We start from the raw sequence: 27,110 nt of genomic DNA on the forward strand, positions 1-27,110 counted from the left end.
GAAAGGCAATTTACATCATCTAGCGAGAACTGAATACTGACAACCAGAAAGAACACTAGCGCCATATTTGGAGGGCAGAGGAAGGGAAAATGTGCCTGCTGGGTGGGTGTGGGATGTGGTGGTAGGAGAGCTAAGTAATCATCTTTAAAAAATAAAAAAAGATAATGGAAAAAGAAATCAAGAAATAGCTATATATTTAAATTACTCACAAATGTAAGTAAATATTAAAACAAAGGAAAGTAGCTGTCTGTAAGAACAGAACTAGGAGAAGGGAGCAATTTATTTTGCATGTTTTGCTGCGATAAAAACAGCAGTACCTGCCTTATTACGTATGTACTGTGTGTGACGGGCTTTATACACACTGCCTTAACAAATTCTTTCAACAACACTCTAAGGTAGGCTTTATTATTAATTATTATTGCCTTCCGTAATGCCAATTCCAACCTCTTAAGATTGTTGTGAGAAGACATTTCATTTTAAGTCTCTAGGGCAGTTCTACTCTGTCCTATAGGGTCGCTATGAGTCAAAATCGACTAGACAGCACTGAGTGGGTAGCACAGCGCCAGGCACAAAGTTCAATAAAACATTAATTTTTTTTTTTTTTTAATTGCTATCCCCATTAAGAAAAACAGAGTCAGAGGCAGGAAGTGCAACATATATACAGAGCGGAGTAAACGGCAGCTGAGTTTGAATGAAGAAAAAGGGTAACAAGGAAGTAGAGAACTCGCCAAGTTTGCTATGTTGGAAGCCAGATAAGAAAGGAATTGGAATGCTACTATCTTAAGACTGTGGACTGGCATCTTTGATGAAAACCATCACAAGAGTCTAGGTCAGGAGTCAGCAAGCTTTTTCTTTAAAGGGCTAGGCAGTAAATAAATATTTCAGATTTTGTGGGCCACATGATCTCTGTCTTAACTACTCTACTCTGCCACTGTAGCGTGAAAGCAACCCTAGACAACACATAAATGAACGAGAGTGGCTGTGTTCCAATAAAACTATTCATCTGGCCCGTGGACTGTAGTTAGCTGACTCTGGGTCTAAATGAAAGGTAAAAGCCAGAACAGGGCAAGAATAAATTTAGGAATGCTACAGAGAGAGACTAGACAAAGGAGGTGAGGAGTTTCTCCATGTTCTCACACACAGACATTAACTGCCCCCCCAACACTAACTGCCACACACACACACACAATAACTGGTCTGTGTCCTCCAATTACCACCCCATTTCCTCCATCTTTGCAGCCAAACTTGCCATCTTCATTTCCTCATCTTTAGTTCACTCCTTGGCCTGTCTCCTGGCTGACCACCCACTGAAGTTGCTCTTATATAAACTCACCAATAATCTCTGTCAGGCTCAAATGACACTTCATTCACAGTGTCTTCTTTTCCCTCTTAGTTTCTATTCCTATAAAACTGTTTAATCATTTAAAACACTCATCCTACAGTCTCTTTCAGATTAAGTTCCCTAGGGGCTAATCCTCCTGTTGACTTTTCCTCAAAGGAGATCATTTCGTCATGTGATTTAAAAAAATTTATTTTAAATTATAAACTCATCTTCAGTGGGGATTTGTTTTTTCTGTGGCAGTACTTTTGCCCTGCTTTTAGAAGTTTTGTTACAGAGCCGTTATATTAGCTTATGTATTAAAATAAAAAATTTTTTTTTTTTATGCACCAAGGGTTTCACTGGTTCAGAACCAGCTGTTGCACTGTTTGGTTTGAACGTTCCTACATCAGAATGAGTGGTATAAGTTTGCATGGTGCAAGGCCTGGGCTTCATCCCGAACACAACCAAACTCCTTGAGGGACAAAGTAGCTGGGGCTGGGGTCTGGAGACCATGGTTTTGGGGGACATCTAGGTCAACTGGCATAACAAAGTTTATTAAGAAAATGTTCTGCATTCCACTTTGGTGAGTGGCGTCTGGTGTCTTAAAAGCTTGTGAGTGGCCATCTAAGATGCATCAATTGGTCCCAAACCACTTGGAGCAAAGGAGAATGAAGAACACCAAAAATGCAAGGAAAATATTAGCCCAAGAGACAAAAGGGCCACATACACCAGAGACTCCATCAGCCTGAGACCAGAAAAACTAGATGGCTACCACCAATGACTACCCTGACAGGGAACACAACAGAGCGTCCCTGATGGAAGAGGAGAAAAGTAGGGTACAAACTCAAATTCTAGTAAAAAGACCAGACTTAATGGTCTGACTGAGACTGGAGGAACCCCTGAAGCCATGGCCCCCGGACGCTCTCTTAGCCCAGAACTAAAACCATTCCTGAAGCCCACTCTTCAGACAAAGATTAGACTGGGTGGGCTATAAAACAAAAAATAATACTCGTGAAAAGGTAGGATGAGATGGCAGGAAGGGACAGGAACTGGTTGAGTGGACACAAACTGGTTGAATGGACACAGGAAACCTGTGGTGGAAAGGGGGAGTGTGTTGTCACATTATAGGGATTGCAACTAATGTCACATAACAGTATGTGTATAAATTTTTGTATGGGAAATTAACTTGAGATGTAAACTTTCACCTGAAACACAAAATAAATAAATGACTTGGGTTTCAATTTCTCAGAAGGAGATTTTTTGACTTCTTTATATCTGGAAAACCTGATAGAAATAATGGGGAGCATTTTTCTTGTCATCCTCTCACTGAGGGTCAGAACTTCCATATACCCAGCTTTATGCAGAGATTTCAGTCTTTGTCTTGTTTGGAACCAAAGTTATGTCTCCTGCCCCTGTGTGACTTTTAAAACCTCAGCCCCTAGGTGCTACCTCCAGGGTCGGCAAACTATGGCTCACTGCCTATTTTTGTACATCCCGTGAATTAAAGAATGGTTTTTACAATTTTAAATGGCTGGAAAAAATGTGAAAGAATAAATTTCATGACTTGTGAAAATCATACGAAATTCCAATTTCAGTGCCCGCTAATAAAGATTTATTGGAACAGAGTCACAGTCATTCGTTTATGTAGTCTATGGCTGCTTTCCTGCTACAATGACAGAGCTGAGTGTTGTAACAGAGACCATATAGCCCACAAAACCTAAAATATTTACTGTCTGGCCCTTTCCTGAAAAATCCTGCCAATAGCTGACCTAGCTCTAGGGCCTATGTTCAGTCTAGAATCTTTCCTAGGCCTCAGTGGCAAAGGGCACTCATCAGACCGTCACTGACCTGTGCATGTGCATGGGACACTGTAGGTCATTACTTCCCAAATACTCTCTTGGCTTCTGTGACACCATTCTCCTCTATTTTTCCTCCTTCATCTGACTATTTCTTCTCCTTTTCCTTGGTAGTGCCCTTTTCACTGCCCTCAGTCGGTGAAGCTTCCCAGAGGTATGGCCCTTGGCTCTCTTTTTCACTTCATCTATACACTTTCCTGAGGCCACTGCTTCTTCAAATATGGTTATGGATCAGAATCACTTGAGGTAATATTAAAACTGCCAAGTTTCTGGGCCTGAATCCAGACCTAAGGAATCAGAATCTCTGTAGGTGTGCCCAGGCAGCTGAATTTTCTCATACATAAAAACTCCAATTTGTGAACCACTGCCCTAAGCCATCTCCCTTTCTCACCATTTTAACTCTCAGTGATACATACGTTTGTACCTAAAGGTTATGTATCCAATTCTTCCCTCTGTCCTGAACTCCGGAGTCACAGGAATTGTCTCTAGGAACCTCTACCCATATCTCCTAGATACAAACTCAACATGCACAAAATATTTTTTCTTCCCAAATCTACTCTTCCTCTTCTATTCACTATTTCCATTAACAGCACCACCTTTGACCCAGCAGCCCAGGCTGGAAACCTGGGATCATCCTCAGGTCTTCCCTTTCATTCTTTCCAGTCACTGCTGATTCTGCCTCCCAGGCATCTTTTGCACGGACCCCACCCTCCCTGACCCAGCCACTTCCTTGGTTCTGGCTTTTGTCTTCACATCTCCAGGACTCTCATAATAGACTCCTAGCTGCAGATTGCCCTTGCCCCTATTCTTGACCTTTCAAGCCCACACTCCACAGAGCTATATTTCTAAAGGCTGACTGATTCTCCCTCACTTAGATTATGGCCATGTTGCACAACTCCAAGTTCTTATCTCTCACCTGGATTATGGCAGTGTCGCATAACTCCCAGGGCACCAGGCACCTAGAATACAAAGTCTCCTAACTAGTGGTTTCCTCATATCTGCAAAACAAACTGTCAGCTCTTCACGCTTGAGACGATCTGTCCTGCTCTAGACACTGCCCACCCACCCCCTGCACTTTCTGTGCTGTCTCCTTTCCTTTGTATAGGTGCTCCATTTGCCCAGGACACCCTTCCTTCCTTATTGGCTCAGCAAATTCCTCTTTTTCTTTAAAACCCAGCTAGGTTGTCCCTGCTTTGTGAAGATTCCCAAGTCCTCCAAGCAGAGCTGATCACCCCCTTCTCTGGGTGAGCTCTGATCTCGAGCCAGCCTGTGTTTATTAGTCCACTTTTTACTAGGCTTTGTGCAATACCAGCTAACTCCTTTATCCCCTAGGCCTGGCACAGAATAGGCTGCTTGGGCAATGTTCCTGAAATTGAAGTGAGTCCAAATGACTCAACAGTTGGAGCCTGTGTAACTAGGAGCACAGAGGCCTCAATCAAAAGGAGTAAGAAAATCAGAAGAAGAAAGTTTGTGGGGAAGGGGGAAGAGACTACAGTTTCTGTAACAGACATGCTGAGCTTGAGACCATGGCAGAATAGGCAGGTGGGAACTAGAAATACTGGAATATACAAGTTCCAGGGAGAGATCAGGCAGGACTGGAGTTACAGATTTGGGGCATCTGAAGCCATTACGCTGAAGAAATACACAAGAGAGAGAATAATAATCCAAGAGGAGGAAAAGAACAGCACCTTGGGAATTGTGAAGCAAGAGGAAGGAAAGACAACAAGAGCAAGAAAAACTGCCCAAGAAAAAGTCATCAGCTAGGTACCATGAGAACCAACAGAAAGCAATGTCAGGAAAGCTAAGGGAAAACAGTTTCATGAAGGACGGGGATGTTAAATTATTTAGAAATGACTGCAGGATACCTGGGTTGAAAATACACCAAAGAAAAACAAGTTTATGGAGAGTAACTTTTTACTCTAAGCAGTCTGTATTTACTTAAAGCCACCTAACTGTTGGTTTCCCTGAGCTGTGAAATTTAGAGTTCTAACATCAAATTCTCTTGGGGGTATCCATGTGCAAGTTCAGCACCAGAGGCCACAGCAAATTGGTGATGGAGGTCACGCAGCACCTGGACTGCACAGCCAGAGATGTTCAGGATGGCAGAGGGAAAACAGAGTCAAGATACATAAAAGCTGATCTGGATTATACCTGAAATAGGACCCAACTGGGCCATCTTCCCTAGCCATGGGAGCGGTTCTGGGCCAGGCTCAAACAGAGACATCATAAGGTTTGATTTCTTCTTGCTGTCAGCTTGGGAGTACAGCATTCCATACCATTCCGGGCTAAATGGAGAGAAGACAGGAGATGAGAAGGACATCAAGCCTGGGACTGACAAGTTAAACAAGGCTAGTCTGTGGTTTCTGTTTAGAGGCATACACTCCCGTTTTGAAATCAGGCATCTTACTTTTACCAAAGTAAAATCCTAAACCTGAAAACGCATAATGCTGCCCCAGGATACTATCATTCACCTGGGACACTTCATTACTCAGGTGAAATTATGTACATACAGACATAAAAACAGAGAAAAAAAAATCACAAAGGGCAGCAAGTAGCCGTTGGTATGGTAAGGAGGATTAAGGGCTATGACCTGTAAGTCTTTTCAGCTGCCTCCCTGAGTCATTCACAGAAGCCCTTCTAACATAGGGCACAAGGCCATCACTCAGTCTTTTAAGAGACGCACTGCCCCAGGTTCTCAAAGGGTTCCAGGTATTTCTTATATTTAGAGCCAAAACATGTAGTTTGGGTGGCAAGAAATACCACCTGGCACATGGTAAAATACTCAACCAACACTATTAGCATCTCCATCACTTGCTTCTGCCCCTCATTTTACAGATGAGGGTCTGTGAGTCCTGCCTAAAACCCCATAGCAAGCTGGTAGCATTGCTATGACCAGAACCCACAGAAAAGAGGAAAGCTGAGAAAGGAAATAATTAAAAGCAATATGAGAATTGCTGACTTGTGGCAAAAAGGCTCACTCCACTTATTCTAGGGGGTGATTTAAACAGAAAGTTAGGGGATTGGAGGTGGGAAGGGTGTGGTGGGAAAAGGAAAAACATGACAAAGACCTTTCTGTTTCAGAAAAGTCTGGAAAGCACTTTACTTTGTCAACAGGTTTTTCTCTTTAGCTCAACCAAATGTAAACAAAGCTTCCTACCCTAACTGAACAATCGCCACCATTCCTTCCACTTTTAGGCTGCCATGGAGCAGGACACAAAAATTGGGAATTTTGCCTGCAATCTGATTGGCTGAATTCTCATCTTCATTGTCGTCAGTGATGCCAGTACCCACCTCATCACCTTCTGTGAAAAGAAGAGGAAAACAGGTCAGACTGAAATCAGCTACAGAAACCCCAAAGAAGTACTGATAATTAAACTGCTGGCTGTTTCTAGCCTTAGAAGGAAAGTGTATGGAGTTGTAAAGGAATATAACAAAGAAGAAAAACTCATATTTTCCAATGTCTACAGAAGAATCAGTTTTCAAATGTTATATGATTCCATTTACACGAAATGTCCAGAATAGATAAATCTATAGAAAGTAGATTAGTGGTTGCCAGGGACAGGGGGCAGTGGGGAGATTAGGGCGACAGACAAAGAGTATGGGGTTTCTTTTTTGGGGGGGGTGATAAAATTCTAAGATTGATTGTGGTGATGGCAGCACAAGTGTTAGTACACTAAACACCACGGAGCTGCACACTTTAACTGGGTGAAGTGTGTATGTGAATTACGTCTTGATAAAGCTTTAACAAAAAAATCCATTTTCCATAGTTTCCCCTAAGACGCTCAGTTAGATGCTAGCTGGAGATTTCAGACACCTCTCTAAATAGAACCACACATCCAGAGATGTCTCAACTCACAGCCTTCCCACACAACTTGGATGGGAATCCCCAAGGGTGAACAATGATCACTCTACAGCTTCTTAACTGGACTCTCCAACTCCAGGCTTTCTCACATACTCTGACAGATGTATCTTCCTACGATTACCTTCCTTCCAAACATAGCTGCCTGTTCAACCTCATTCAAAGACTCTCTAACTTTACCAGGAAGAGTTACCCAGTTGAGCTTGGCATTCAACAGCCCTTCTAGCATAGCCCCATTCTACCCTTCCACACTTTTCTTTCCACTGTTCCCCTATGTGAGCTTTTCATTCTGCCCAATATATTTGTTGGCAACTTATATGGGCATGCAGAGTTCTCCCAGGACCTCTGAAGTAAGGGAAACTTGGTTGTTCTCCCAGAGCAGTAAGCTAAGTTATAAACACAGTGATCACAATATAAGCCATCTGTGGGAGCATATCAAGATTCTGCCTGTGGGGGGAAAATGTAGAACAGAACTTCAAATTCTCATGGAATCCAGACTTTCTGGAGCAATTTAGGCTGAACAGGGCCCCCAAACCACTGCCCTGAGATAATCTTTAAACCTTAAACCAAAAATACCCCTTAAGTCTTCTTTAAATGAAGCAATAGTTTAATTAGTAAAGAATGCCTGCCTTGAACATTATGGTCTTTTAAAGATCTACATGGACCAAACTGACAACAGCAACTCGAAAGGTTAGATAGGAAGTTTAGGCGTTGGTGAGCTTATGTTAGGAACTCTGGTGGCATAGTGGTTAAAGCGCTCAGCTGCTAACAGAAAGGTCAGTGGTTTGAACCCACCAGTTGCTCCACGGGAAAAAGATGTGGCAGTCTGCTTCCATAAAGATTTACAGCCTTGGAAACCCTATGGGGCAGTTTTACTCTATCCTATAGGGTTTTTTTGGGGGGTATGCTATGAGTTGGAATTAACTCAATGGCAATGCGTTTGGTTTTAGGTTGGAGCATATGTGAATGGGGAGAAACAATTTGGAAAAGGAGGGTGAGAATGGTGCACAACCTGAAGCATGTAACCAATGTCACTGAATTGCACATGTTGAAACTGAACTGGTGTATATTTTCAACAACAAAAATATAAAATAAATTATCAATGAATAAAATCGAGGTCCCCTTCCCCCTGCCAAAAAAAGGATTCTGCCTGTGAATGTGCGACCGAGGAGTTGTGGAATACCCTCAACTCCAGCTAAGATGACCTGGGCATAACTGGCATGTGATGGTAACTCAGTAAGTGGAAACTTAATGGACTACACACACTTGGAGAAAGGTGGTGAAGAGAAATGGATAGAGCCTAGAACAGACAAAAGAAGTTTAAAGAGCCAGAGACTAGTGCTGCCCAGAGAGATGCTGAATCTGGGGGACGTATATTTACAGTTGGTGGATAGGTATATTCTGCAGGAATGAGGCTTCTTCACAAGGGTCTGAATTCATCCATGCACTCAACTGAGTGTCTACTATGTGTGAGGCTCTGGCAGAATAAAACCCAGGTTTGGTCCCTGCCCCTGTGAAACTGCATTTGCCTTCCATGTTCATCAAGCAACCTGATAACTACTTTGGCTTCCTCAGCCGTTCCCACTAGGAAAGGCAGAGCCCTGGAAGAGGGACCAAGCATCCTCATCCTCATCTTTAAAGAGGACGACTACCGAAAATTAGTAAATTAACACATAAATATCTGCCGAAATGCTTTCCACAGTGCACAGCAGCAGGGTTACATTTCCGGTACACTGGGCCACATTCATTATTTTAAAATCCAGTGCAACAGCTATTTCTTCCCACCAAATTCTACTACCTGACAATTAAGAACAACCTTGGATGGTGGTGGCTGCACACACCTGTGAACACACGAAATACCATTGAATGAGACCCTTCCAATGGGTGAATTGTATGGCATGTGAGTTAATTCTCAATAAAGCTGTTTTAAAAAAAGATAACTTTAGTTAATAAAATGCTTCATATGTGTCACTGGAGGCAGACGATGGCTTACCTTTGTTAAGTGCTATGGGTAGGACCAGATGTCTGGATAGAACCGGGGGACTTGAAATATCAGCTATGTCAATAAATCCCACTATTTCCAAATCTGGAAGGAAGGATGCAACATAAAATTAATGCATGCCATGGGGAAGTATATTATTTTCTTTTAAGCTACTTTTATTTAGGTCAGTAAATAAAAATATTTATAATTTATAAAAATTATTTTATTTCCTGAATAAGTTTTTTAAAAAATAATTTTTATTGTGCCTTAAAGCTTACAAATCAAGTCAGTCTCTCACACACAAACCCATATACACCTTGCTACACACTCCCAATTACTCTCCCCCTAATGAGACAGCCCGCTCTCTCCCTCCACTTCGAGTATATTATTTTCTATGTGCTAGATTTCACAAACAAAATGTTTAGGTGTGGATTTCAAATATGATGTCTTTAACAAGAAAAGTTATTACAAGTTCCCGTGGATGACTCTTTAATAATTTACACTTTCTAATGCTCAGGAAAGAGTAACAACTGTCCTTTATTTAACGAATTTAGGTTATATGACAAATTGTCTAGCCTTTACTTTTATGAGGCTAGGTCTCCAGCCAACGCAAAAACTTGAAGGTCAAATCTTCCTCTGGAGTCAGGGATGATCAGGTCACCAGGGGGCGCTGTAGCCAAACACTTCCACAACAACCCTACTCAGCCCTCCTTGGAGATTAATACTATTGCATTAAAAATGTTTTCCTGAGAAAAAACGTATACTTTCCACAAAACCAAGGTAGTAGTCTAAAGACAGTAATTTCTTCACTTTGTAAAAGTTATACTAAAGACCAAACTATCTTGCTGAAAACCTAAAATGAGTAAAAATAAAAGTTGTATCCAAAAGTACCTTTTAAAAAGTTTTTTTTCTGATTATATACTTAATATAAAACTTGAAGAACACCAAAAATTATAAAGAAGAAAACTAAAATCACCTATTATTCATTATCAGAGAAAACCTCTATCAATATTTTACTGAACTGCTTTTAAGTCTTTCTTCTAGACATTCATATTCTAAAAATATTTTTTACAAAATCAGGATCATGGTGAATATACTATACTTCTAATACGCCCAAAGTCTGCTTCTCTGGAGATCTGCTGTCACTACTTCCCTTAGCTAAGTAACAAACGAATCAGCCTAAGCAGTAAGATCTTTTTCATTTGAGTAGGAAAAGCCCTACTACATTTTAAAGTGGTTTGAAGCTGTATCTGAGATCTATCTGAGATCTTAGACTACAAGTCTGTATGAGAAAGACAAGACCTATTCAAAGCTACTCATCAAAAAAGGATGGGAACATCAGATGATAAGCTCACGATTTTTTGGTGTCCCTATACTCACACTATGCACAGAGGTGTTTCACTAATTTAGACCTAGTACACCTGATGAGAATGCTCAGGATGGAAAAGGCTGGCCTCTATCACCAATCCAAAGTCTTTAACAACATGGTAAAAATTCAGTGCAAGTTTCGCTAATCTGATGTATGTTGTGATCTAGGGAGAATGAGGTGAAGTTGATATATGAACTGTGGGGTGAGGGGGGAAGGAACTGCTTAAGCAGATAGTGGCGTGACTGTGGAACAAGATGTCTCTGTAAGATGAGAAGTTATTTCCACGTACCATGGAAGCATTCTCTTACCCGTGCGTGATCGTGCTAACTATATCATTTTTATCTATACATTAAAACAAGTTCCCTCAACCAGGCAACATTTGGTTAGCCAAGCCCAAATTATTGTTTGTACTTGAAAGTAATAAAGCTGTAATAAGGGATGGGAGAGAGTGGAACCCAACTGGTCTGAGGGCTGCAAAAAATTTAGTTGAACTCAATACACTGTTGTCTAGTCACAATGAAAGAGGGAGATGCCTTATTTCCAGACAGCCAGGAGGCAAAGGCACAAAAAAACACGTAAAAAAACACGTAAAAAAACCCGTATACAGCCCTTCTTCTAAAATTCCTGAAAATCTGTACCCAAGACAATGACCACTGGTGGCCCAGTGGTTAAGTGCTCAGCTCTTAATCCAAAAGTTGGCGGTTCCAACCCACCAGCTGCTCCACAGGAGAAAGATGTGGCAATTTGCTTTTGTCAAGATTACTGCCTTGGAAACCCTACAAGGCAGTTCTACTCTGTCCTATAGGGTCACTATGAGTCAGAATTGATGGCAACGGGGTACTCAATTTTAGTAATTTACTGAACAATTACCTACTGAACACCTACTAAGTGTCAGACACTATGCTAGGTACTGAGGCAACGAACGGTGACTGAACAGAGATGGTCCACACCCTCAAGAGGTTTAAGGTGTACCCACTACTCAAGGAGTTCATCCACCAATGGGAGACAACTTTCCTCTCCACTACTCCTTGTTATCCCTGACTCTTCACTTTGCCAGTCTCACCTGAGCAATCTACCGGCACTGTGAACCAGGTGAAAGCAGCAGCACATAGTTTTCTTTTAGTCATAATACAAGCAGCAGAGCTAGAGGAGTACAGTGCATCACAGCTGAGAGTTTAGAGACCATCTGGCTGATTCCACTCACACTGTCAATAAGGACTAGAGAGAGTGAGTGGCTTATCCAGGGTCACACAACAAGTCACATAGCCAAGTCTAGAAGCTATCCCTTCATATATGACTGTTATGGATTGAATTGCGTCCCCCCAAAAATGTGTGTCAACTTGGCTAGTCCATGATTCCCAGGATTATGTGGTTGTCCACCATTTTGTCATCCGATGTGATTTTCCCATGTGCTGTAAATCCTACCTCTATGATGTTAATGAGGCAGGATTAGAGGCAGTTATGTTAACGAAACAGGACTCAACTTATAGGTTGAGTCTTAAATCAATCTCTTTTGAGATATACAGGAGAGAAGTGAGCAGAGAGACAGGGGACCTCATACCACCAAGAAAGCAGCATCAGGAGCAGAGCATATTCTTTGAACCTGGTGTCCCTGCGCTGAGAAGCTCCTAGTCCAGGGGAAGATTGATGACAAGGACCTTCCTTCTGGGTCCACAAAGACAGAAAGCCTTCCCCTGGAGCTGACGCCTTAAATTTGGACTTCTAGCCTACTAGACTGTGAGGGAATAAGCTTCTGTTTGTTGAAACCATCCACTTGTGGTATTTGTTATAGCAGCACTAGATCACTAAGATAATGACCATTAACAATGATGCAATCAATCTCAGTATCTCTACCGAGAATTTCCTCAAGGATTTCAATGTTAGTGATTTGCTGGATTACAAAGTAGAATCTGGCCATAATTTTCAATGCTAGTGACTGTGGTCACAGTCAGCATGGATGAGAGACTAACTCATGACTTCACCACAAAAGATCACTAAGCCATCATCCCTTAGGCAATGCATCCTCCTGCCCAAAGGTTCACTGATGACAATGGCACCCTAATTGTCAGAATTTACGTTTCTTTTCAACCCTCCTGGATAGAGAAGAGGGTAACAGTCAGAGCTTAGATGAAAGTAAGGATGACAGAAAATGTAAGAAGGAAGTCGTAAAAAGAATGTTACCTGTGTTAATGACTTTGGGAATAGGATCGATTTCTTCATCTACGACAAAAGGTTCTGGCCTGGGGAAGACTTGTACGTCAGCGGTTAGGTGACCACACTTGAGAACTGCATGGAAAGGTGTGTATGCCAGATCTATCAGTTTTCTGGAATACAATGATTAATTGTTACAGGGAGAGTAATACAACACATACAAAAGTAATTTTTTCCAGATGGAAGTTTGTTTTCCCTTCAAGCTGACTCCAAAATGAAGAACTGATCATTTATGAAATACAACAAAATCCGATATTTTTGGTGAGCAAATTTCAATTCTGAAAACCCTTTTGGGTTAATCTTTGAAATTGTTGAGTCACAGTAAGGAAGGCAATAATTACAGGCAGTCTAGATTTAGTCATTTTTAATTAAAAGGGAATGAGCTTCAAAAAATCACTGCTACCAATCACTTTATCTGAAAGGTGTGTGGCATGGGGAAAATGAAGTGACCCGATTGGAGATAGTAAAATAGGTATTCTTGCTGGCTAGACGTCAAATTATAATACTGGATCGTCAAGAAGGCAAAAGAGCTCTAAGCACATACTCACCCAAACATAGACTGTACATTTTTCAAGCACAGGGGGCCGTCAATGGTAAAAATCTGACCTTCACCATTGTTTAAATCTATGAGACGTTCAAGGCAATCCAAGGAATCAGTGCTCTGAAGCTACAAAGCAAAACAGATGACCCCTCTGAAGTGGCACAAACTGCTGGGTTATTATCGGCCCACCAAGGTCACGCCCATCACAACCACACAGGCAATAAATACGGAGTTTTTTTACAGCCAATTTTGATTCAAGGTTACCCGAGAGGAATGTTAGAGAAAATGACACCAGCAGAGCTATTTCATTCAGAAGCTGGTTTGCAAAGATTCTTAGAGGTGACACAGTGGATATTTACTCAGCATCTTCCCTCCAAAGCCTTTCTAACATCTGATAAGAACTGTCATTATGTACATTTACAGATAGAAAATCTGAGGTGAAGAAAGGCTAAATGACTCCCAAATAAATGGGAAAGCTAGCAAGTAAAGTATTTAATAAAATATACATCGGGGTGATGTTACTTTACAAAAAAAAACATAAAACAAAACAAAGTTTACTTCTGTCTACATTTTTGGAGAAATAAAGTTTAAGGATTCCTAAGGGAAGGAGATATTTAAAGCCACAAAGAATATGTCAACCCTTCATTATCTAGAGCCTCTGTACGAAATAGGATGGATAATAACTCCAGCTACGCTCTGCCAGATGGGACAAGCTCTGAATTTTCAAGGAGCATCTGAAATCCAGAGTCTTTTCAAATATACTGACCAGCCTCAGCTGAAACCAATGGAGTTCGATGTTGTAGTATATGCGGTGTAATTAACGGCATGTACTAAAAAATAAATTGAACCCTATTTACCTAGTCAAACTAAAAAGAACTTAGTAAAAGGCATTACCTCTTCCAAATTTGCCATGCACATGATGTACAACTTAGACGGGAAAGGAAAGGGGAGTGGAAACCTGTTGTTCTCACTCCGTTGATTATGAGTAGCTAGGGAATGCCTCAGTGACCCTCTACCAATGCCAAGACAGCCATCTGTCACCAGGACAACCTGTTTGCAAGAAGAAAAGGTTTGTACATTAAATAAACCTACTGAGAGCAGTCCATTCAGCAGCATTTTCATTTCTCCCTAATTGCTTTACACTGAAAGGCCCCTATCTCTACAGAAAAGAACTACTGATAAAAGCAACAACACGAAAAAGTCTAAAAAACATTCTGTCAAGTGAAAGATGACAGGCACAAAACAGTGCACACTGTATGATTCTATTTATAGAAAGTTCTAGAACACGTAAAACAAAGTCCTGTTAAGATAAATCAGAATGAGAGTTGTTGGGGCAGGGGATATTTACTAGAAAGGGGCATGAGGAAACTTTGTGGGTAAAAGACATGTTTTGTATTTTAACTGGGGCAGTAGTTACATGCTGTTGTTTGTTGCCATGAAGTCAATTTTGACTCATGGCGAGCCCATGTGTGCGGAGCAGAATTGCTCCATCGGGTTTTCAAGGTTTGACTTTCTGGAAGGTGATCACCAGGCCTGTCTTCTGGGGTGCCTCTGGGTGGATTCGAACCACCAACCTTTCAGCTAGCAGCAAAGTGCTTAACTGTCTGTGCCACCCAGGGACTCCTAGTAGTTACAGAGGTGTATGCATTTGTCAAAACTCAGTGAACTGTGTACGTAAGACCTACTCATTTTACTGTATCATCTAAATAAACCTAAAAGAAAAAAAAACCCTACTGTCTTAGTCATCTAGTGCTGCTATCACAGAAATACCACAAGTGAATGGCTTTAATGAACAGAAGTTTCTTATAGTTAGGAGACTAACAGTTCAAATCCAGGGTGCCAACTCTAGGGGAAGGTTTTCTCTCCGTCTGCTCTTGGGGAAGGGCCTTGCTTCTCAGCATTCCTTAAAGATCTCCACATAGCATCTATCTTTCCCCCATTCCTGATAGCTTGTTTCTGTGCCTAACCTGCTCCTTTATATCTCAAAAGCGATTGGCTTAAGACACTCTACACTAATATAACCTCATTAACATAACAAAGAAAACCCTATTCCCAGATGGGATTACATCCACCTGTATAAACACGTTGCTGATTCTGACTCTGTCCTGCTCCATAGTGGCCCCGTAGAACACAGTAGAACTGCCCTATAGGGTTTCCAAAGCTGTAAATCTTTACGGAAGCAGACTGCCACATCTTTGCTTTCACGGAGCGGCTGGTGGATTCAAACCACTGACCTTTCAGTTAGCAGCCAAGTGCTTTAACCACTGTGCCATTAGGGCTTCTTTCCACATGTATAGAGGTTAGGATTTACAACACATATTTTAGGGGGACACAATTCAATCCATAATATCTACCTCTTAACACTTAAAAAAAAGACAAAAGCAATCATAACCAATACTTACTTAACTGTATCAAAGAAGATGCCCATCTTGGCACTTGTGTAAAAAATGGCACAAGATCTCATTTCACATGTGTCCCTTTGAAGTACCAGCACAGAAGTCTGAACCTTGGCATTCTAATTTTCAAAGGATGACAAACTCTAGCTCTGGTTAACTGAAATGATAACTACTTTAAAAATGTGTTTATAAAGGCCATTTAGCGAGAAGTGTGTAAGACCTTTAAAATGTATCCTCAATCTGTAATTTGAAAAAGCCAACAAAACATATATACCCCAATAGATGATGGCTGCAAAATCATTTTCCCTTCCTTACTGCCTCAGGGCAATCCTGCCGGGGTGGACTTCCCAAGCACCCCAGGGGAGGATTATTTTCACTCTCCCCAGCCTAGCCCAGGAACCTAATAATAACAGGCCATTAAGGCAGTATTAGGCGGCTGTTCCACGTGACGCATCGAGATTGGCACTTACTTCTAAAGCTCAAGAATGCTTAATAGAGGCCCCTGAAGGGATGATTTTTGGGGGAGATAGTGAACAGACTACAAGGCAATTCCCTCTTCTAGTACAACAGACTTCTATATAATGGTTTACTTCTGGTACTAGCCTTCCAGATGCTATGAGATAATGAAATATTACAAGGTGTATATATATATATATATATATATATATATATATATATATATATATATATATATATATATATATATATATATATATATATATAAAGAGGAACCTTGGCGTTGCAGTGGTTAAGAGCTTCACTGCTAAGCAAGAGGTCGGCAGTTTGAATCCCCAAGCTGCTCCTTGAAAACCCTATGGGGAAGTTCTGCTCTGTCCTATACTGTTGCTGTGAGTCAGAATCCACCTGATAGCAGTAGGTTTGGTTTTTGGTTTTATATCAAAATGAGACAGGCTTTACTCACATAATGAAGGACAGTCCACTTATCTAATATCATGGTTAAAAAACCCCAAATGAAAACAAATGTGCTTGATAGTAACTGATTTAAAAAACAGAATTACTAATAACTACCACCTCTAACACACAGTCTTGGGCCTCGTTTACCTTAAAATTCACCAAGGAAGTCTCAGTGGATTCAGGCCTGGCCCTTGCTCTCAAATTCAGAGTCTTCCTTTCTTCAAAGGAAGAAAAACACCAAAAGGCAGAAGTCTGCATGGTGTACAAGGTCTGGCTCTTAGACATTTCCGGTATTCCTTCTCTAAAAGTACAGACGTAGCAAATGAAACTGTGCTACTTGCTAACTTTGGGTTCAGATCATATTAACAACAAAACATCATTTATTTGGAACGGGGTTCTGTTCCAACAGCTGTGTTGTAAGTCAGTTATGATGTAAATCAAATGCCTCTTTTATTTTAGTTTTCATTATTATTGCCTTTCAATATCAGTATCTTTATAAACGAATCCTTGAACATCTGAGAATGATAACATCAGCAAACTACCCATGTAACACTGTATGTAGTACATATTACCAATGATAAGATGCACCAAACAAAACAAAACAGACAGTCGTAAGTGCAGTTTGTTGTAACTCGAATACATCGTAAGTCAGGGACTACCTATATATTGTTAGGCAATTTAGATATTCTGATGCATGGATTTACCATAAAAATGATGCCTATGAAGTAAGGTGGCAAATTTTTTATTTCTGAAAAGAAATTGATCTCTAAGGTATTCACTGGCTTCTTCAGAAGTGTTCACTAAAGTGATTTAACCTTTTAGTAATAGCTCAGGGTCTTCATGAACCCAAGTTTATACTCTACAAAACAGGTGGCTGTTGCAGTACTAAAAACCAACTTTTTAAGAAAAAATTGGGTTTATTGAGCTATTATTTGCACACAGTACAATTCACCCTTTTTAGTGTACAGTTCTGTGAGTTCTGACAACTACATTCAGGCATGTAACCACTCCCACAACCAGGATAAAGGATGGTCCTTCACTCTCCGAATTCCCTCATGCCTCTTCTGGGTCAACCCTTCTATTCTCCTTACCCTGAGGAAACCACAATCTTATTTTTATCTAAAAAATAAATGGAGGAATCCTGTGTTTGCCCCTACAATAAACACTCATACACCAGGGGCCAGTCCACTACCTGTTTCTGTAAATAGAGTTTTATTGGCAGACGGCCAGGCCCCTTTGTTTAACTGTTGTCTACAGCTGCTTTAATACTAAACTGCAGAGATGGCTAGTTGCTACAGACCCCTGCAAAGCCTAAAATATTTACTATCCGGCCCCTTAGAGAATAAGTTTGCTAACTCCTGCTGTAGACAAATATGATTTTCCTTTTAGCAATTTTTCTGTTTCTTTCTTCAAAATATGCTATCACTTCTCAAAATATCTGTTTATAGCAAACCTCTAAGTCTCTTTTTCTGCTACTGTTCAGGTCTGATTTGACTTTAAGTGAAACCAGGTACCAAGTTTGTTAAGTCATTAACCGTTAATATTGACTAGACAGTTATGGCCTATGGGACAATGAGTTGTGGTCTACGGAACTCATGGTGGTCTCTAAGTAAAGATTTTACGACATCCACGGGCCTCATTTTTTAGACAACTCAGAGAGTTGAGATGGTTAAAAGCTCGCTGAATAGATGCTACTTTAACATACTAAAGACAGACTATATTGTGCTGTTGATGATTCTATCACTCAAAATTATAATCACCCTGTCCAGGGAGCGTAATTCTAAAACTCCACTGTGAGCCCTTTGTGCCTCATACAAACAGCACTAGTTTGCAATGAGTCAATTTATGAGGAGGATGCTTTCCTTAAGGCATAACTGTGCTGTTTTCTGAGCATATTAGTGCTGATTTAGTACCTTCTTTTCGAAAGATACTGATAGCGTATAATGTAGTTCATGGAAATCACAATGCTTGCCGTGCCAGAGCCCGAAGAAAATTAAAGAAGCTCAGTGGTTAATGTTTTTAACTTAGGGCAAAGAAAAACAATTGATCATTACCTGGCAAGGAATTGCACCACCCCATTCTTGCTGAACGATATTGCAAACGCCAACCAATGCAGACTCCAAGCAGGTTTTGTCATAATCATCCATATTGCTTAGTGCTTCCTGATTGAATAAAAGATAAAATCGCTCGTTATTCTTTACTGTTTTAATTTGTTATTTTAAAAAACTACATAAACCGTTCAGAGCATGAATGTTACATAGGGAACTTTGTGTTTCCGAGAGCCCCATGCATGGGTTCTTAAAGAAGAACAGTAAAACAGACTTGCTTAAATCTAGAGGATAATTCAAAGAGCTTCTCTTTATTCTCTTCTTGCCAGGTGGGAGTAAACAGTCTACCACATTCCTATCTTTATAAGCAGACCTTGAAGGAAATAATTAAAGCAAGGAACTTTCATACATATTACAAAAATAATGACAAACAAAATTTGCTGAGCACTAAGGATATCCTAAACACCATTCTAGGCACTTTACACGCATTTAATCGCCATAACATCCCTATATGGCAGGAATTATTAACCCTATGTTTAATGAGGAAACTAGGGTATGGAGAAATTAGATAACTTGGCCCAGGTCTCATGGCTAGAGGTGGCAGAGCCTGGATTTGAACCCAGGCAGTCCAACTCAGGGCCCCTCCACACTATTGATACAGCAATTCTCTAAATTTCAGAACTGGTGAACATCAGATATCCTTATTTACTCACTTGTAAGAAATCTAGTGTAATTTTTTAAAAAAGCTTTAGAGTCACTTAAAAATATGTGAGCTAATAAAAGGAATGATTTAACAAAATTCTATTATTTCTTAAAAAAAAAAAAAAAAAACATCAAACTACATTGATCCTGGATTTCTAAACTGCCTAACAATTATTAAACTGGTCCGTTTAATTCCACACATACCTACTGACTGCTCACTGTGGGCAAGGAGCTGTGTTAGGCACTGCTGGAGATGTTAGAGATTTAGAGATGATGTTAGAGATTTAGAGATGCTGTCAGAGAGTAAATTCTCTGCCTTAGCACTGACAGCACCTTTGGAAGATAATGCCTTCCAATCAAGGTTTAAAAATTATAATTTCCTGGTATCTACAAATCAAAGGTTATTTTGTTGAAGAGGAGATATCATTTTGAATTACTCTAGAATAAAGGTTTTGTGGGGAAGGACTATTTTTATTTCCTCAAGTTTTATGGGAAAGCAGTGGATCCGCAGGAGAAAAGGCTTGGCGATCTGCTTGCAAAAAGATTACGGTCAGGAAAATCCTATGGTGCAGTTATCCTCTGTCCCACATGGGGTCTCCATGAGTCGGGGGCTGACTCGACAGCAGCTGACAATAACAACAATGGACAAGAGTAAATCATTGAATCTAAAGACCCTGAACTTTAGGGAATGGGGCACTGCACCCTGAGATACTCCCCTTCCACAGAGAATTCCAGAAAATCGGGAGAAGAAAAGGAGGCAACAAATCACAGTTCTAACTCATAGCTCTACCAAAAAAAGGCATAAGACCCACTGGTTGTGAATCCTTGTTTTATAGCTACACTAGGATATTAAGTACACATAGTTCTCCATATTGCAAGTTCCAAATATTCAGTACAGTATGATAACACTGTTTTCTTCCCTATAAATTTAGGCTCTGTACATTCCTTTTAATACCTGTAAGGTGTTATAGTCTCTTGTGAAGGGGACCATCAGCTCCCAGAGCGATGAAAAAACCACCAGGGCTGTAAACTCAAGCTTGTAATTTGTGGCCATGTGCTCAAACAGCATTGTCAATCCGTGGGCTGCTAGGTGCTTGCGCTGATATTCCTCAGACCCCTCGACAGACACAGGTCGGGTCATGGAGAGCGATACATCCATTACCACCACTGTCGGCATGATGAAAACGATCCCAGGGTTTCCAATCAGAACGTAAACAGACAGCTATAAATGGAGAAATGCTGTGGAATATAAATAAAAATAGGTCTCACATATCATAGTGAGAAAAAGTATTTCTTCCACCATAATTTTAAACAAATTTCCCAGAAATGAGTGGGGGCAAACCACATTCGAGGTGAGGCGGGGGCAAATCTGCGGAGAATTCAGTGGAAAGGAAGCCAGTAGCTTAGTTCACCGGGAGAACCACTCTTAAAATCACTTACTACTAAACAGCCATGAATCAAAGATCTCCTGAAGGGTTTCTGTCTGGAAAAAAAAAAAAAAAAACCCACTAAATCCATCCATTTATGGGCAGCTGATCTTCGACAAAGGGCCAAAGTGCATCCACCGGGGAAGAAACAATCTCTCTAACAAATGGTGCTGGCAAAACTGGATATCATAGGCAGAAAGATGAACCAGGATCCATATCTCATGCTATGCACAAAAACCTACTCAAAATGGATCCAAGACCTAAATGTTAAAGCTAAAACTATAAAGTTCCTGGAAGGTAACATAGGGTCAAAACTAGGGAACCTAATTTTTGGCATAAATAGTCTATCAAACAAAACAATGCACGAATGACACAAGATTAATTGGGACCCCCATAAATACATCTGCTCCTCAAGAGACTTTACTGAGAGTAAAAAGAGAACCTACAGACTGGGAAAAAATCTTTGGCAACGACATATCTGATAAGGGTCTAATCTCTAAAATACATAGAAAATGTCAACAACTCAACGACAAAAAGACAGACAATCCGATCAAAAGACATGAACAGACGCTTCACCAAAGAGGACATTCAGGTGGCCAACAGATACATGAAAAGATGCCTGCAATCATGGCCATTAGAGGGATGCAAATCAAAACTACAATGAAATACCTTTGCAAAAATGGCAATGATCAAAAATTACAGAAAACAACAAATGCTGGTAAAGTTGTAGGGGAACTGGAACTCTTATACATTGTTGGCGGGATTGTAAAATGATACAACCACTGTGGAGAACAGTATGACGCTGCCTCAAAAAGCTAGAAATAGAAATACTTTATGATCCAGCAATCCTACTCTTAGGTATATATCCTAGAGATATAAGAACAATGCCATGGACAGACATACGCATACCTATATTCACTGCAGTATGATTCACAATATCAAAAAAGATGGAAACAACCTAAGTGTCCATCAACTGATGAATGGATAAACAAATTGTGGTATATACATACAATGGGATACTATGCAACTAAAGAATAATTAGAAGTCTGTGAAATATAATATGGATGAATCTGGAGGACATTATGCTGCCTGAAATAAGTCAATCACAAAAAGACACTGTATGATCCCACTATTACACAAAGTCAAGAACAGATAGACCCACAGAAAGCAAAGTTCTTTGATGGTTACTAGGAATGGGAGGGAGAGGGAGGAGGAACCACTTTCTAGATAGTAGACACTTAATACTTTTGGTGTTGGGAAAGAAAACCCTAAATATGGGTGAAGTCTGTACAACCTGACTAAAGCAAATAAAGACACTAAGAGTACACAAGAAAAAGGGGCAATTTGGGTAAATGCTGTAACATGCACAATTTTGCAACAACAGTAAAAACCACCAAAAAATATGTGTGTGGGTACGTAGGTAGATATGGATGCATATATGTGTATAGATGGGGTCCTGGTAGTACAGTGGTTAAGAGCTCAGCTGCTAACCAAAAAAGGTTGGCAGTTCGAATCCACCAGCCGCTCCTTGGAAAAATATGGGGCAATTCTACTCTGTCCTAAAAGGTCACTATGAGTCGGAATAGACTTGACAGCAATGGGTTTGTTTTGTTTTGCTTTTTTAATGTGTATAGGAAAGCATGTGTACGTAAATGTACTTGCATGTATAGGTACATCTGTGTTGTAGCTGTTAGGTGCTATCGAGTTGGTTCCGACTCATAGTGACCCTATGTACAACAGAATAAAATACTGCCTGGTCCTATGCCATCCTTATGATCATTGGAATGCTTGAGCCCACTGTTGCAGCCACTGTGCCAGTCCATCTCGTTGAGGGTCCTCCTCTTTTTCACTAACCCTTTACTTTACCAAGCATAACGTCCTTTTCTGGGGACTGATCCCTCCTGATAACATGTCCAAAGTATGTGGGGTGAAGTTTTGCCATTCTTGTGTCTAAGGAGCATGCTGGCTGTACTTCTTCCAAGACAGATTTGTTTGTTCTTTTGGCAGTCCATGGTATATTCAATATTCTTCGCCAACACCATAATTCAAAGGTGTCAATTCTTCTTCCATCTTCCTTATTCATTGCCCAGCTTTTGCCTGCATATGAGGTGACTGAAAATACCAAGGCTTGGGTCAGGTGTACCTTAGTCCTCAAAGTGACATCTTCGCTTTTTAACACTTTAAAAAGGTCTTTTGCATATTTGCCCAATGCAATATGTTGTTTGATTTCTTAACTGCTGTTTCCATGGGTGTTGATAATAGATCCCAGTAAAAGGAAATCCTTTACAACTTCAATCTTTTCTCTGACTATCATGAAGATGTTGCTTATTGGTCCAGTTGTGAGGATTTTTGTTTTCTTCATGTTGAGGTGCAGCCACCACAGTATGACAAACTGAAAGATAAGCGGTGGTCAAAACACTGAATAGTGGCCAAACCCACTGCTGTCAGGTTGGTTTCGACTCACAGTGACCTCATGGAGTTTCCAACGCTGTAAATCTTTATGGAAGTAGACTGCCACATCTCGCTCCTGCAGAGAGGTTGGTGGGTTCGAACTGCTGACCTTTTGGTTGGCAGCGAAACGCTTTAACCACTTCTCTGCCAGGGCTCCAGACTTCTTATTTTAGTACATTGTCCAACTACAAATATTGATATTCTAAAATTCCATTTGTAAGTAGTGTACTGGGAACTCAGAACATATTGTTTCTTGGAAACAATGTTATAATCGGGGTTAGGGTCTCAGGTGAAGTAGAAAAAGCCTTGGTTACCACAAAACGGCCGAAAATACATTTCAAATACAGCAATGCTTCATGTAACCAACATCAATAAAGATTAAACCAAAAAAAAAAAAACCTCAAACCCAAATCGTTGAGTCGATTCCTACACCTAGTGACCCCAGGGGACACAGGAGAACTGCCCCATAGAGTTTCCAAGGTGCGCCTGGCAGATTTGAACTGCCGACCTTTTGGTTAGCAGCTGTAGCTCTTAACCACTATGCCACCAGGGTTTCCAAAGATTAAACAGGAGATATGAATTACTTTTGAAGATTCCTTAGGGTTCCAAAGTGTTAAGGAATTTAAATAGAATAAAAAAATCTGTATCCTTTTCTGCCTTTTTAAAGCATGTGTTAGATAGAATTTACCTTCTTTATGATGATTTGGCCATTACCACTGGCCAAGCACACTGCTGACTTGATTTTTTACTTTATATCGTTCCTCCAAGTGCGTGCTGCAAAACAATGTTCTGGAGGGATGTTCACATTCCAAGAAAAATGAGTTCAGGCGTTATTAAAAACTCACAAGGGCTACAGCAAAGAATCCTGTGTAATCTGCTAATCTCGCGCTTCCCATTTAACCCTTCTCTACATAATTCCTGTTAACACTCCATGGAACAAGTATTATGTAGAATATATTGGAAACACTGCCTTACACTCAATGGGGTGTTGAGTAATGTTGTGCTATTTTAGTGCCTCCTTTTTATTATTAATTTTTAGATCATCAGCTTGTATTCCACTTTTCTCAGTAATCCTCTGTAATCATTTTCCCCCTTTCTAACTTGCTGCTCCTTAGTTGCTATGGGCTGGAAAGCCAGATAATCAAGTTTGTTAAAATTGTGTCAAAAGTGAAAGTTAATAGCTGCTAAGTGAAAGCTTATGGGTTTCTTCTAAGGTAAAATGCATGCATTTAGGTGAATTAATTCAGTACTATTTTGTCTGCTTAATCTTTTATTTCCCTTCTGAGCTTCAGCTGTGTTGTTCAAAAACTGAGGTTCTGTACAATATTGGTTCAATTCCACTGTATCAGACCATATGCCCACTAAGGGCAGTGACCAGGTTGGATTTTGTCCACCAATGTCTCCTCAGAACCTAGCACAGGAACAGGCATGTAGTAGGTGCTCAACAAATATGTGATAATGAATGAACTACCCCTAACCTTTACCAGATGTAACATTAATTCTTTGGCATATTATGAATATTAACTCTGGATACCAGAAATACATTTAATCTTTTTTCCTCATTTAAGCAGAGATACCAGGGACTTTAAGGAGTCCTGGTGGTGCAACAAAACAGTTAAGCACTAGGTTACCAACTGAAAGTTTGGTGGTTCAAACATGCCCTGTGGCCTTGCCAGAGAGAAATTTGATGATCTGCTCCCGTAAAGATTATGGCCCAGAAAACCCTATGAGGCAGTTCTACTCTGCCACTTGGGGGTCTCTCTGAGTCAAAATCAACTTGATGGCACCTACAATAACAACTATGCCTTTAGGTTCCTAGGTGGCACCAACAGTTTGCATTGGACTGCTAACCTAAAGATTGGCAGTTTGAATTCACCCAGCAGGACTGTGGAAGAAAAGGCCTGACGATCTGCTTCTGTTAAGATTACAGCAGGAAAACCCTACGGAGGAGCTCTATTCTGTAACACATTGGGTTGTCATGGAATCAACTCGATGGCAACCAACCGCAACACCCGTGCCTTTGCCTAGATACAGAGTTTACCAAGGTCCTGGCGCAGTCTCATTTATGCATGGAAGCCTTTGGTTTTGAAAGCTGGCAATCCTGGGGAGTCCTACCCTGACCTCTAAGGAGAATGGGAAACAAGAGACATAGATTTAGATCAAGTATTAGAAAGCCCTTCTGGCCCAGGAAACCTGCTGTAACACTGGGATGGGTGCCACAGCTGGCAGTCTCGCCTTCTCTGAAGACACCTATGAAGATGGCTTTTTCTACTGACTGGTGCATTTGTGTCCACCCTCAAAGGCACCCCCTCAACAATGGCAAAGTCCATAGGACACCAATTTAGTACTCAGGTTGTAAGAACAAAAACAAAGAGAGCACTGACAGTTTTTAAAGAATGGTTCACTCAAGCAGTCCAGGCCTGAGAAAGAATCCCCACCCAACTCAGTCCGGCAGTTTTGTAAGAATACAATGTATTTCGCACTGGGGTGACCCTACCTCTCTCCGCCCCCATTCTCTTCCCATATACACACAACAGTCCGGACAGCCAGGGTGCTTCTTTCTCAACGACAGTCTACTCCTGAGGACGGACCCACTTGATTTAGCCTTAAACACCAAGCCTCCATCAGCTACACGTTTATGATTCTTCCCTGAAGGCGATAATCGGCTCATTCAGGAAGAATTCTCAGCAGTTTCGCTCCCAGAGTGTGACTCCACTTGAATACCTAGAAGCCCGCCCATTCACGTTAGGGTCCCCAGATACGACTTCATCGCTAAACGGCCGGCCTGGAAATACAAAATCAACCTGCCTTTGGACCGCACCTGGGGACGTGTTTTTATCTTAAAATCAATCCAAAAAATCTCCGAGCTGGACGTCTCTTATGGGAAAAGGGGGTGGACCGGGCTGGGCAGGGGGCTGAAGCCTTGTTGACGCAGAGCTAGAGACCCCGAGCCACAGGGAGTGGGGAGCCGGGCGCGGGCCCCGGAACTGGCGTCTCAGAGGCGGCGCAGGGATGCCGCCAGGCCAGCGGGAAGGCGGCCGCTGGTCCCCTGTTCTCCCTACCCCAATCCGCTGACCCGCAGCCCCAACGAGCGACGAGAGACAGCCCCAGCCCCCGCCTCCCCCACTCACCCCGCGCCCATCGCCGGCCACAGTCCGTCCGTAAAAGCCTTCCGCTCGCGCGCCACAGCCGGAAATAAAGGGCCGCGCGACGAAAGGGAACCGGGCAACCCCGCAGTGCGCGCGGGGCTTTAAGGGCTGGCGGGGGCGGGGCTTTAAGGGCTGACGGAGGCGGGGCTTTCAGGACTGACGGAGGCGGGGCTTTCAGGGCCGACGGGGCGGGGCCTTAAGGGCCGACGGGGCGGGGCGATGGCCCAGCAGGGACGGTAGGGGGCGCGTCCTTCTCAGTGCTTCTTTCAATCGGTGATCTGTCCGGGACCGCCCCTCTCCTCCCCTCAAGTCCCCAACCTCCCCGAGCCCTGGCTGTGTTTGTCCCTTCCTTCCTCCCTGCACTGCTTTATAGTCCCCGCCCCACCCCCATTTGCCGCTGGCTTCTTGCCCCGCCCCTTCATTGACCTGTGGGCTACCTCTGGCCCGGTTACCCTGTAACCCCTGCACTCTTTTGTCCCCTCAGTCACCTGGGCGCGGTTGGAGCACCCACCCGACCCTCACTGATATTGGCCCCTCTTGCCCATAACTCCTCAGACTCTTCCCACTCCTTTCCTCTGAACTAGGCAGACTACTCTTTTTAAACCGTATTTCCTGGCTGAGGAACGCTATATAAAGCACTCTGTACATTTCTTTCTAGGCGATGTCAGCCGAGCTTACAGGTTAAGACTGTACCTCTTGGTCTCAGCCCAGAAGTTCACTTCGTCCCCCCACCTTTGAGGGTGCAGGGGGTTCAGTTAGTTCCCCTTACCCTGACCAAGGTGCATTGCTCAGGGATTTGCTCTCAGGCTTTCCTGTGAGACAGCGTGGACTCTGCCTGTCTCATCTCCGGCCATCTCGTGCCTCAGTGAGGTCCTCGGGGAGGG

The 27,110-nt window shown here is 41.7% G+C and overlaps 1 protein-coding gene across 4 annotated transcripts in view; it reads right to left on the reverse strand.

Moving 5' to 3' along the window:
- The window catches only part of INTS14 (integrator complex subunit 14), a 33,512-nt gene extending 7,187 nt beyond the window's left edge, over positions 1–26,325 (reverse strand). The window contains exons 1-10 of one of the 4 annotated variants that reach the window (XM_049906060.1): positions 26,209–26,323; positions 20,640–20,682; positions 20,155–20,438; positions 18,504–18,611; positions 14,033–14,188; positions 13,146–13,264; positions 12,568–12,710; positions 9,030–9,122; positions 6,335–6,479; positions 5,329–5,462 (exon numbers count right to left, since the gene is read on the reverse strand). In XM_049906060.1, coding sequence (XP_049762017.1) covers positions 5,329–5,462; positions 6,335–6,479; positions 9,030–9,122; positions 12,568–12,710; positions 13,146–13,264; positions 14,033–14,188; positions 18,504–18,611; positions 20,155–20,376 — 1,120 coding nt within the window. In that variant the 5' untranslated portion in view covers positions 20,377–20,438; positions 20,640–20,682; positions 26,209–26,323. Of the gene's footprint in view, positions 1–5,328; positions 5,463–6,334; positions 6,480–9,029; positions 9,123–12,567; positions 12,711–13,145; positions 13,265–14,032; positions 14,189–18,503; positions 18,612–20,154; positions 20,439–20,639; positions 20,683–26,208 lie in introns of all 4 variants that reach the window. The other 3 variants (XM_049906059.1, XM_049906061.1, XM_049906063.1) reach the window with 3 other exon arrangements.
- Between the last annotated feature and the right edge of the window lie 785 nt (positions 26,326–27,110).

The sequence above is a fragment of the Elephas maximus genome, chromosome 13 (genome assembly GCF_024166365.1).
Source record: "Elephas maximus indicus isolate mEleMax1 chromosome 13, mEleMax1 primary haplotype, whole genome shotgun sequence".
Classification (NCBI taxonomy): Eukaryota; Metazoa; Chordata; class Mammalia; order Proboscidea; family Elephantidae; genus Elephas; species Elephas maximus.